Here is a 12837-nt window from a genome sequence, read left to right as displayed (position 1 = left end):
GTCCCCCCTCTGTGGTAATGCACAGAAGTAGAAAAAAATACAGGGGTACAGGAAATAAAAACACCAAGTGAGGCACAGGGTGGGATCCACAGCACAGAGGGCAGGATTTTCTTCAAATGCGAGGATCCTACTCCTATTTTGTTCTGGATACAGGGGCGAAATGATTGATGGGCCCGTGAGCTTTAGGTTGGGTCGGTTCCCCTGATGTGATTTCTGGAAGTTGGGAGGCAGGCCACAAGCGAGGAAACCTTCGAGTGGATAGAAGAACATTTTCCCACAGCTAGAGTAGGGTTCCCAACAGGTTGGAAGACATTCGAGGCTCCCGGGTGGGAGCTGGTAGATGGGGAAGGACGAAGGGACTGGGAAGTTTGATGTGCAGGGGGTGGCATTTGTCCTACTGAACAAGAGTTTTTCTCAGAACCCGCTGCTGCTTTTTTTGATGGAGGTGCCCCCCTTCGACGTGGAGTGGGCCTTCCGTTCTCGACCTAGGCTCACCCCACGTCTAAGGCCACGAGCCTTCCTGTCCTCGCCGAGGACCAGCTGGAAGCCATTTTGATTATGCTCCACCAAAGGAGGAGGACAATACAGCCCCGCCCAGAGCCAGGCGCGCCCCCGCGGCGGGACGGGTGCGCGTGTCCGCGCCTCTTCCCGCCGACCTGGCGGGCGCCTGGCCCAGGCGGCGGAGGCGCGGGCCGCGGCGGGGGGAGGAGGGGTGGTTATGTAAGCGTTGCGCGCTCCCGCGAAGCGGCAGCCAATGAGAAGCCCCGGCCGCTCGTGCTCGCGCACGCAGGGCGGGGGGAGGGAGGCGCACGACGTGCGCGCGCCCTCCGCCTCGTCCACCGCTGCCGCCTCCTCCCGCCGCTCCTGGTGCTGCTTGTGTGCTCCCTCAGTGCGGACCCGGTGCCTCTTTTGTGAAGCGGCAGCTGAGGAGACTCCGGCGCTCGCCATGGCCGACGAGAAACCCAAGGTGAGCTCGCGGCGGCCGGCTGCGCCTCGCCGTGCGGACCGGTGGGTGGCGCGGCCCGGGGTCCGGCCGAAGCCCGCCGCGGGTTTCCCTGCCTGCCCGGGGCCCCCCACGGGGCCGGCGGCGGCTCAGGCCCGGCGCTCCGCGCCATTTTCCTCCCTCGCTCTCTTCCTCCCGCCCGCGCCCGAGGAGGCCCGCCGCCCTCCCCCGCCCCCAGGCCCTCGGAGCGCGCGCGGCGCGGCGCGGCGCGGCGCGAGGCGGGCGGGCGGGCGGCGCATCGCGGGAGCCCGCGGGCCCGGCGGCCCCGCGCTGCCTCCTCGGCGGTGCCCGGCGCGTGTAAGGAAAGCGTTGGGCGCGCGGGGTCCCAGTCGGCGGCGGCGGCGGCGGCGGCGGCGGGAGTCGTGCGGCCCGGGGTTTCCCTCTCGGGGCGGGGGCCGCGCCGGATCCGTGGTGTGTGCTCCGGCAACCCCGACTGGGGGATTCCGGAGTCGGTCCCGCTCGAGGCCCCAGGGCCCGCGGGGGAGGGGCTGCGCTCTCCGCCGTGCGCCCAGAAACCCGCACCCTGGCGGGAACCATGTGGCTTGTGGTTGGAGGCTTAGGTGCGAGCCAGAGACAGGGGCTCAACTTGAGAAGGCGCCCTCGGAGGCACGGGCTACACTTGGCTGCGGACGAGGGGACGAGCATCAGTCTCCAGGGCACCCTCAGGCCGCGACTCTACTTGGAGGGGGGGGGACACAGGATGGACGAATCCTCGGACATACACATTTGATTTTGCTGAACTGCGGTTTGGGTCGCATTGTACGGAGAGACTTGCACGAAGACTGTATTCCAGCCATGACAGCAAAGGAGAGGGGGAAAATAAGCTTTGAACTGAAAATGAAGCAGTTAATATAGTCGAACGTTAATCTGCCGCTGTAAAAAGGGAGACTCGGATATCCCTCAGTTGATATTGTTCGTTTTTGGTTTTTTTTTTTTTAAATATATGTTCATTTGATATCATTTAGCAGAGTTTGCTAACTTTTATCAAGGAAGTAGCAGTGAATTTTGAAATACAAGGTATGGGTTTCCCACTCTCACCCCAAACCCCCTCTAGTAGTTGTGTTATAGCGCTTTGAAAAGAGAAAGGACACTGGTGTTTATGGGAAGCGACAAATTTTGGCGATGACAGGAAATAATGCCATTTTAGAAAATTTAGCCTCAGAAGCATCACAGTTTATGGAAGGAGTTTCTAAGTATATTGTTGCCTTGCTGGTATCAGTGTTTCTGTACCAGACTTGTAACACTTTGTGCAGGGTTTCTGATCTTTCAGATCAGTGGCTGGGAACAGCTGTATGCTGTTTGAGAGCATGAGAGAAACCTGTTGATTCTGAAGTGTTTGGGCCCGCAGCTTGTTTAAAGGTGTTTGTGTTTCACATTTTCCAAATTACACTCTTATTTTTCTTTCAACAGGAAGGAGTCAAGACTGAGAACAACGATCATATTAACTTGAAGGTGGCGGGACAGGATGGTTCTGTGGTGCAGTTTAAGATTAAGAGGCATACACCACTTAGTAAACTAATGAAAGCCTATTGTGAACGGCAGGTGAGGAATTGATAAGTGTACTTCCACTTAATAATCCATGTACACAGCCGAATTAGGAGTAGGAAATGTACTATCACAGTATTGCATGAGTATTTTTGTTAAGATGCATGTGACTGATTATATTGTATGTACATTTGCATGTAGGCTTAGTATTATGATTCTTGTGCTAAACCAGTAATCCCTCATTAGATCCATAAGACTACAAGTTCCCAAGGAGATGTCTGCACTTGAATGAGGGGAAAAAGTGGATCAGTTTTTGATGTTTTTGTTTGTTGTTGTTTTTTCCCCTTTTATTATTTAGACAATTAATTCTGTCAAAAATCTTTGGGTGTGGTAGTACAAACCTTTATTCCCAGGACTAGAGGAAGCCAGGAATACATAGAAACACACCCTGTCTCAAAAGAGAATGTTAGCCAATTGCAGTTTTTCTGAAGTATGTCGATTCTAGCATACACACACACCCCAAACACTTTTTTTTTTTTTTTTTTTTGCAATAATTGTAGAGGTCATAGTATGGTGTGTGCCAAGCCAGATTACTGTATCCTAAGGACTTTGCCTACCCAACCCCGGAGGTTAGAAAATTGTAATCGTTTTTGAGAAAAGCATGAACACTTTGGTTTTTTACTATAAGGAAAGCTCTTAGAGGGGTTAAGAGGAAATAGAAAATTCTTTGTGATTTGGGTGTTGGGCTTTTGTCATTGCTTTCGTGGCTGCCTAGAACATGCTGTGTAGACTAGACTGGCCTTGAACTCGGGCAGTCCTCCAGCCTTTCCTCATCAGTGGGATAGCAAGCCAGGCTCCTTCTTTTGATTTGGACAAATATGGAAAGTCAATACAAGTTTTATTAGTTTCCCTTGCAATGCTAAGTTAATAAAACAAGGGCAAGTTTAAAGATAACAGCTCTGTTTCACACACTGGTTCATTTAGCTGTAGTAATAGCAGAAGTAGGATTTTTCTTGTTTTCTAAGATGTGAAAATTGTGGAATTCATTTTGATTTTCAAGAAGGCCTTATTTGTGGTTAGATCGGCCTGGAAGTCTGTACTGTCATGTTAGGAGTATAGGCATGTGCCACCATATTTTCTGTTTTATGCCCCCTTTATAATATAATAAAAAACTGCCTCCAGACTTGTTTAAGTTCCTGAGTTAGCATTCATTTTATTCTTGTCTGGCCTGAAACTCAAGAGATCTACTTGTCTCTGCCTCCCAAGTGCTGGGATCAAAGGAGTGTGCCACCACATTGTACATTTTATATATTCTATAGCTTTGGGTGAAACAATCTCCCTAAAGAATTAGTCAACAAGCCGGGCGTGGTAGCGCACGTCTTTAATCCCAGCACTCGGGAGGCAGAGGCAGACGAATTTCTGAGTTCAAGGCCAGCATGGTCTACAAAGTGAGTTCTAGGACAGCCAGGGCCATACATAGAAACCCTGTCTCGAAAAAAACAAAAAAAAAAAAAAAAGTTGAAGTCCGGGAACTGCCTCCACTCGTGTACAAGACTAGAATCTCACATGCGGGCAAGCAGTCTACTAATGACCTGCTTGCCAACACTCGGATGCTTCCACACAGACACTTAGTCAAGTTTAGGGATTAGGCTGGGGAATAGCCATAGTGCAGAGATAGAACATTTGCCCAGCACGAGGAGGCCCAGGGTTCTGGTCCTGGTTAGAGGCGGTTACCACAGGGGTTGATTATGTGGCATCTTCAATTGAATATTCATCACCCACAGGTTTGCCTCTGTCACCCAAGTGCTTGAATTAAAGGCATGTACCACCACTCCCAGTTTAAAATATTATAAAAACTTTAGTAATGCAAGATGCGTTAACCCATATTTCAACATTCAGCAGGCTGAGGCGGGAGAATTACAGAAAATCAAGGCTAGTCCGGGCTATGTAGCAGCAAGGCTTTGTCTGATAAGCAGGAGAGACTGGGTGTGCTGGCTTACTGTAACCCCAACACTTGAAGGATAAGGTGGTAGAATTGCTTAAAAGTCATTCTGTGGCACACACCTCTAATCCCAGCACTGGAGAGGCAGAAGAGTTCAAGGCTAGCTCTATAGTTAGGGGTAGAGTCTGGGTGTGGTTTTAACCCCTTTAGCACTTGGGAGGCAGAGACAGGCGGATTTCTGTGACAAGAACAGCCATGGCTACACAGAGAAACCCTGTTTTTGAAAAGCCAAAAAAAGAAAAAGGGCAGGCTCAATGTATAAGAGCACTGGTGGTTCTTTCAGAGGACCTGGGTATATGTAGTTCCCAACACCATATGGCAACTCACAACTTTCGATAACTCCTGTAGCAGATCCAACACCATCATACAAATGCAGCCAAAAGACAATGCATACAAAATAAAAAAGGTTTGTTTTTTTTCCTTAATAAGTGTGTGGCCCTGGGGGTCTATTGATAAGAGTTGCCTAATAATGTGCAAAGCCCTGGGTTCTGAAGCACTGAACAAATTTGATGTAGCACTATAGAAGTGCAGACTGGGTTAGGAAGTAAAATGTCATTCTCCACTATAAAGTGAGTTTGAGGGCTGCCTAAGGGCCTGACTCTAAAACCTGAAGTAGGTTTGCGCTATCAAAAGTCTAATTTTGGTGCTGGAGATAACATTCACTATGTTTGCCCAGCGGGCATATAGCCTCAGCTTTAGTCCTTACCACCGAAAAAACAGAACAGTAAGTTTCAGGCCAACTAAGGCTTTACAGTTAAACTGTCTTGTTGTTTTATTTGATTTCTATTTGGGGGAGGGGGTTGGGTTTTGGTTTTGGGGGTGGGGTGGGTTTTGGTTTTTCGAGACATGGTTTCTCTGTAGCCCTGGCTGTCCTGGAACTCACTCTGTAGACCAGGCTGGCCTCAAACCCAGAAATTCACCTGCCTCTGCCTCCCAAGTGCTGGGATTAAAGCCATGTGCGCCACCACGCCCAGCTCTTGACTATTTGATTTCTTCTTCTTCTTCTTCTTCTTTTTTTTTTTTTTTTTTAAGATTGATTGATTGATTTATTTATTTATTTATTTATTTATTTATTGTATGTAAGTACACTGTAGCTGTCTTCAGATACCCCAGAGGAGGGAGTCAGATCTCGTTAAGCATGGTTGTGAGCCACCATGTGGTGGCTGGGATTTGAACTCAGGACCTTCAGAAGAGCAGTTGGGTGCTCTTACCCGCTGAGCCATCTCACCAGCCCCATCTCATCCACTTTTATGTGGATCGTAGGGATTGAACATGGGTTGCCAGTTTGCATGGCAAGCCCTTTACCTGCTGAGCCATACTGCCTGTCCAGAGTTTAATTTTTACCTCTAGAAATCTTTCTGGAATCCCCATTCTGTACTGTTGAATCCAAAACACTGGAATCCTTGGTACTGTTGTTAGATTTATCAGCAGATACTGATCTGTACTTAATATCTTTGTTGATAATGGCTAGAAGCCATAGGATATATTGACTACTTTGCTATAAAAGTGAATACCCACATTTTGAAAATGTAGTTTAAAAAATTAAATGCCTTAATTTCCCCATTTTGTTTTCTTTGATGTGTTTTGTGTTTTATTTTCAAGTGTATCTTGTGTATCCTATGCTAGACTCACATTTGATACCGGTGCTGGTACTATTATAGGCAAGTGTGTATCATCTTGGTTTTGAAATAGGGTCAGTAAGAAACACAATGTTTATCTGCATGGAAAATGTTAGCATATTGGGGAAGTTTGACACGAGAAGAGAGATTGAGTTGTTAGTGATTCTATGCCATTTGCTTTTGATCTCTCGTTAGGGTTTGTCAATGAGGCAGATCAGATTCCGGTTTGATGGGCAGCCAATCAACGAGACAGACACACCTGCACAGGTAAAAATACCTCGACTTTTAGGAAAGTTGTGTTCATGTGTGTGTTTGCAAATTTTTATGCATGGGCATGTGTGTATGTGCAGAGGCCACTGAGGACATCAGGTGTCCTGCTCTAGTGCTGTCCGCTTTAATCTTTTGAGACCTGTTGTTGAACCTGGAGGTTGGCTCCATTTGATCATCACTGAACCTCTGTCTGTCTTGGGAATCCAAACTCCAGTCCTTCTCCCTGCTAAGCAGCTGCTGTTACCTACTGGGATAACCAGCCTTGCTTTTGTCTTTATTTTTTTTCAGACAGGATTCTTCTGTATAACCTTGGCTGCCCTGGAACTCTGTAGATAGATAGTCTGGCCTAGAGCTAACAGAGATCTTCCTGCCTCTACACCGGCCTTCAAGGGCTGGGATTACTTTTTTTTTTTTTTTAAAGATTTATTTATTTATTATATGTAAGTACACTGTAGCTATCTTCAGACACTCCAGAAGAGGGAGTCAGATCTTGTTACGGATGGTTGTGAGCCACCATGTGGTTGCTGGGATTTGAACTCCAGACCTTCAGAAGAGCAGTCGGGTGCTCTTACCCACTGAGCCATCTCTCCAGCCCCTGGGATTACTTTTTAAAGCAGCTTTGATTATGAATGTCAGTGTTGGAATATTGAATTGTAGCCTCTTTTAATTATTGTACCAAGTGATAGATTTCATTGTATTTCCCCCCCTTTTTCTTCTTTTCTTTTTTTCTTTAGTTTTTTTGTTTGTTTGTTTGCTTGGTTGGTTGATTGGTGGTTTTTTCAAGATAGGGTTTCTCTGTGTAGCCCTGACTGTCCCAGAACTAATTCTATAGACCAGGCTGTCCTCAAACTCAGAAATTCGCCTGCCTCTGCATCCCAAGTGCTATTAAAGGCGTGCACTACGCTTGAATCTATGTTCCCCCTTTTTAAAGAACTTGTTTTACATGTTAAGTATTTTCCCTACATGGACATGTGTGTCCCATGTATGTGCTTAATGTCTGAGGAAGTCAGGAAAAAGGGCATTGGATCCCAGAATAAAGTTATGATTTGCACACTGCCATGGTGCTGGGAATTGAACCTTTGTTCTGCAGGAGCAGCTTAACCTCTGAGTCATCTCTGCAACCTGTTTTTGGCATGTCCATATGTATTTGTTTTGTTCATTCTCCTGGTTCGTCTGCTTTTCCTTTTGTTTATGCAAAGGCAGGTTTGACTGTTTTTCAGTCAAGGTCTCTCAATGCCTCAAGCTGACTTGGAACTTGTATCGCTTAGGACATTATTGGGACTAGTGATTGTCGCTGCTTCTCCTTTCTGAAAGCAGAGATCAGGCTCCAGTGGCATTTTCTATGTGTTTGGTGTTGGGGATTGAACCCAAGGCAAGAACTATCACAGCATTTCTGCTTGTTTTGAGACATGTTTTTGCAGATAGCAAAGCTGTGAGCCGGGCAGTGGTGGCACACACCTTTAATCCCAGCACTCGGGAGGCAGAGGCAGGAGGATTTCTGAGTTCGAGGACAGCCAGGGCTATACAGAGAAACCCTATCTCGGGGGAGGGGGGGAGTAAAAAATAAAGTAAAAAAATAAAGCTGTGAAATAGGCCAGAAGGAAAAGGAAGGACTAGAAATAGCTTCAGAATATGCAATGGCTTTCAGTTAACCACTTAAACTATATATATGGAGGATATAGTATGTGCACATGAGTGCAGATGCCCTGGAGGCCAGAACTCCCTGGGCTGGAGTTGCAGATGGTTGTGAGCTGTCTGATATGAATGCTGAGAAATGAACTTGGGGTCCTCTGCAAGAGCAGCAAGTGCTCTTAACCACTAAGCCACATCTCTATCTCAGTTTTTATCTATTCTTGACTCATCTGTCCACTCTATTGCTCTTGTTAGCTGGGTTTGACTATGTATATGTAGATGAGTCTTTACAAACTAATAAGGTAATGCACTAATCTTCCCTAATTGTTTTTATAGCATTGGATTCCCTGCCCCTGTAATTGTGTAGTATATGGTTGTCTACCTAAAGCATTGTATCCTTTTCCTCTAAAGCTTCCCTTTATAACTGGAGGGAAAAGGCGCTTTGGTTCACTGAAAAAAAATTTTTTTCTCTTAAAATAGGTTTTCTTTGTATAGCCTTGGCTGATCTGGAACTAGCTTGAATACCTACCTGCCTCTGCCTCGTGAATGTTTGAACTAAAGGCATACATCACTGAATTCTTATGAGAGTAGAAACTTAAGTTTGATCCTTTTCAGTTGGGCTAATTTTTTCGTTTGTATTTTGGGTTCTGTAGTGATCATGCCTTGACCTCCTTGAATTTACATGAGCACACTACCAAGCCGCGCCGGGTTGTTTGTTTGTTTGTTTGTTTGTTTGTTTTGTTTTTGAGACAGGGTTTCTCTGTGTAGTTCTGGCTGTCCTGGAACTCCCTCTGTATACCAGGCTGGCCTCTGCCTCCCAAGTGCTAGGATTAAAGGCATGCGAAACCTCACCTTTCTTTGAGTCACAAGTCTATGGCCGTTTCCTAAGCTGGTATCGAAGAACACTGAGTAGGCCTCCAAGGAGTACAAAGTGTGATCCAGTGCCTGATTTGAATTCCAAATTCTCCATTTAAAAGTTGGAGGGGAGCTGGACATGGTGATGTGCACCTTAATTTACTCTCGGTACTTAGGAGGTAGAGGGGGTAAATCTCTGAGTTCTAGGCCAGCCTGGTCTACAGAGTGATTTCTGGGACAGCCACAGCTAGATATACCCCTGCTTCAACGTACTCCATGGTTCCCCCACACAACACAGAATGGCCTGAGGGGAGTGCGCTGAAGCTGTGCTCAGCAGTTAAGGGCACTTGTTGATCTTGCACAGGAGACTGGGCATTGCTTTGGCTCACAACCTTTCGTAGCTCCAATTCTGTGTAATCTAATGCTCTCCTGTCTATAGTGGACACCCGGCTCACTTGTAGTGCATACACACACACATACATACACACACGTAGGCAAAAGTCATGCATATAAAATAAGTCTTTATAAATCGGGTGGGGTGGGCAGAAAGAGGGCTCAGCAGTTAAGTGCATTGTCTGCTCTTCCAGAGAACCTGGGTACAATTTCCAGCATCCACATGGCAGCTCACAACTCTAGTTCCAGAGGATCCAATGCACATAAAATATAAATAAATTGTTGATGAATTTAAAATGGAGTGTTGGAACTAGAGAGGTGGCTCAGTGGTTTAAGAATGCTAGCTGCTGGGCTGGCAAGATGGCTCAGTGGGTAAGAGCACTGACTATTCTGCCGAAGGTCCTGAGTTCAAATCCCAGCAACCACATGGTGGCTCACAACCATCTGTAATGAGATCTGACGCCCTCTTCTGGTGTATCTGAAGACAGCTACAGTGTACTTAAATATAATAATAAATAAATCTTTAAAAGAAAAATGCTAGCTGCTCTTTCAGAGGCCCTTAGTTCCTTTTACAACCATCCTGTATTGGAATCTGATGCCCTCTTCTGGCATGCACCATGTATGAACACAGAACACTCACACATAAATAACGTTTTATAAAAACTAAGTGAATCATAGCAATTAAGGGCCATGGCTGTTTGAGAGGACCCAGGTTCCTTCCTTTCTGAGCACCCACATGATGGCTCACATACATCTGTACTTTAATGATGTATATACACATACATGCTGACTAAACATTGATTCTTAGCCGGGGGTGGTAGTATACACCTTTCCTAGCACTTTGGGAGTGGAGGCAGGCAAATCTCAGTTTGAGGCTAACCTGATCTACACAGGGAGTTCCTGTTTCAAATGCACTCTCTCCCCCAAATTATACAGAGGTTTTTGTTTTGTTTTTAAATGAAAATAGTGCAGAGGGCTAAAAATTTTAGGGACGTAGTTGTTGAGGTGTGATTTTACAGGTAGATTTTAAGACTTGCCATATCCAAGTTGTAGTCAAAGGAGAATGCGGAAGAATTTCTCACTAGTAGCAGTCTCCAGTTACCTATTTTAACCATAAAGAGGTACAATGCAATACCTTCTTGTAAATGAAGGCAAGACTGATCTATTACTCTGGAACATTGTGAAATTTTCAAGTTGAATTTGAAATTTAATTTAGAAGTGTTCTCTCCTGCTGTCATCATTATAAGATTTAAGAAAACTTCTTTTACATTTTTGTGGGTATTTCCAGAATTGAGAGCTTTTGCAGAGCAGTGGTGATTCATACCTTTAATCCCAGCACTTGTGAGGCAAAGGCAGAGGTGTTCCTCTGAGTTCAAGGCCAACCTGCTCTACNGAGCAAGTTCCAGGACAGCCAGAGCTACACAGAAACCCTGTCTCAAAAAAGCAAACAAACAAACAAAAATACTTGTCCTGTAGTGGCGGTACATGGCTTTAATATCAGACACAGGCAGAGGAGCTCTGTGAGTTCTGGGGATGGAATTCAGGTTCTCAGACTTGAGATCAAGCACCTCTATTCACTCAGCCATCTTATGCACCCATCATTTTTGAGATAAGGTCTTTTTGTATAGCTTAGCTTGCCTTCATCTTATAACACAGTCTAGTCTAAGTCTACCATCCATCCTTCAGCCTTCTGAGCACTCAGAATCAGGTACACAAGGTAGTCCCACTGATAAACCCTACACTTGTGGTAAGACAATACCTTAAAAAGAGAGGGCCGGGCATGGTGGCGCATGCCTTTAATCCCAGCACTCGGGAGGCAGAGGCAGGCAGATTTCTGAGTTCAAGGCCAGCCTGGTCTACAAAGTGAGTTCCAGGACAGCCAGGGCTATACAGAGAAACCCTGTCTTGAAAAACAAAACAACAACAACAAAAAACAAAAAAGAGATACCAGCTGTTTATTTTTTTCAAATTTTTTTTTTAAAGATGTTTAGCCAAGTATTGTAGAGTTAATGAAAGAGTTTCTTTTGAGCTGAATATGGTGGCCTGAGTAAGTTCCCCTTTTATAGGTGTCTAGAGGATGTGATTTTTATCTTTTACAAGTTTTAGGATATAATATGTCCCATGTTCCTTCCCCCCAAACAACTCCTCTAGACCAGCTCATGTAGCCCCAGGCTGGTACAAACATGTCTTGTTGAGGATGATCTTAAATTCTTGATCTTCCTGTCTGTCTATACCTCCCAAAAGCTGGGATTATCAACCTCCATTGGAATTTTTAAAACCTGTGTGTGGCAGGGAGTGGGGGAAGTCTGGATAATTTCAGGCTTCAGTTCTCTTTACATTGTGTTCTGGAAAATTAAACTCATTGTCAGGATAAGGGAGTTGGACTTGTAGGGCAAGCGCTACTACCCACTGAGCTGTCTGGCTTGCCATAACAAGAACTTTTAAAGAGTCAATTCACTTTCTACAGTATTGCTTTATGTGTTAAGGTCTTACTCTGTGGATGCAGAGGCTGGTGGATCCATGCGAGTTTGAGACCAGCTTGGTCTACAATGTGAGTTCCAAGACAAATACAGATGCAATAATACAATTTAGTACTATGTAGTTTGGGATTTTTGCTTTTTGAGGTGGTCTCACTGTATTCCTGGCTAGCCTGGAATATTGATAAGGCTAATCTCAATCACAGAGGTGAGCCACTGTGCCTGGCTACTGCATAAGTTTAAAAATTTGATTTTGGTTTAGTTTTTAGTTTTTTTTAGAGACAGGGTTTCTCTGTAGACTAGGCTGGTCTTGAACTCAGAAATCCATCTGCCTCTGTCTTCCAAGTGCTGTGATTAAAGGTGTGCGCCACTACTGCCTGGCCTCATACTAGAATTTTTTTTTTTTTTTGAAGACTGGGTATCACATATGTTGTAGTCTAGGCTGGTGTCAGAGTCTCAGTCCCCTGGAGTGCTGGTGTGTGTGTGTGTGTGTGTGTGTGTGTGTGTGTGTGTGTGTGCGTGCGTGCGTGCGTGCATGTGTGTGTAGAGCCATGCATGATGATGATGATGATGATGATGATGATGATGATGATGATGATGATTATTGGGCTAATCAAAACTTTGGTTTCAAATGCAGTACTTGGCAGACTGAAGGTAGGTTTGTAAGCATTTGAGACCAGCCTATGGCTGTCACTGCATTCATTTCCCTTTCTTGAGCTCCATAATGCTGTGCTTTTAGACAAGTGTGTTTCACCATGCTTAGTTTTCATGAAACTGATGTCTATAGTAGTGAAGCCTGGGCTGGGGCATGTACTTAAATTTAATATGAAAACTAGACATTTAAATTTTTTCCTCATTGGTCTTAAATTTGTTTTCTTTTCTGTGCTAGTTGGAAATGGAGGATGAAGATACGATTGATGTGTTCCAGCAGCAGACTGGAGGTGTCTTCTAAAAAGGGAGCCTGCTACTTTACTCCAGAATTTTGTTATAGACCAAGAATACATTCTCAATTAGAAAGCCACAATTTGGTCCCACCACATCCTGACTACTACAGTATAGTTTTCTCTCTTCTTTCATTTCCCTGTCCCCATTTCTTTATTG

General features: G+C 45.3%; 1 protein-coding gene across 1 annotated transcript; it reads left to right on the top strand.

Moving 5' to 3' along the window:
• Positions 1-808: 808 nt before the first annotated feature.
• Sumo2 (small ubiquitin like modifier 2) lies at positions 809-12831 on the top strand. Its single transcript, XM_021213095.2, has 4 exons — positions 809-967; positions 2414-2545; positions 6305-6376; positions 12626-12831. Exons 1-4 carry the CDS (start codon positions 947-949, stop codon positions 12686-12688), a joined length of 288 nt encoding a protein of 95 aa, XP_021068754.1. The 5' UTR covers positions 809-946; the 3' UTR covers positions 12689-12831.
• The last annotated feature ends 6 nt before the right edge of the window (positions 12832-12837 follow it).

The sequence above is a fragment of the Mus pahari genome, chromosome 14, assembly GCF_900095145.1.
Source record: "Mus pahari chromosome 14, PAHARI_EIJ_v1.1, whole genome shotgun sequence".
Taxonomy (NCBI): Eukaryota; Metazoa; Chordata; class Mammalia; order Rodentia; family Muridae; genus Mus; species Mus pahari.
This window is presented reverse-complemented; position numbering and strand designations above follow the sequence as displayed.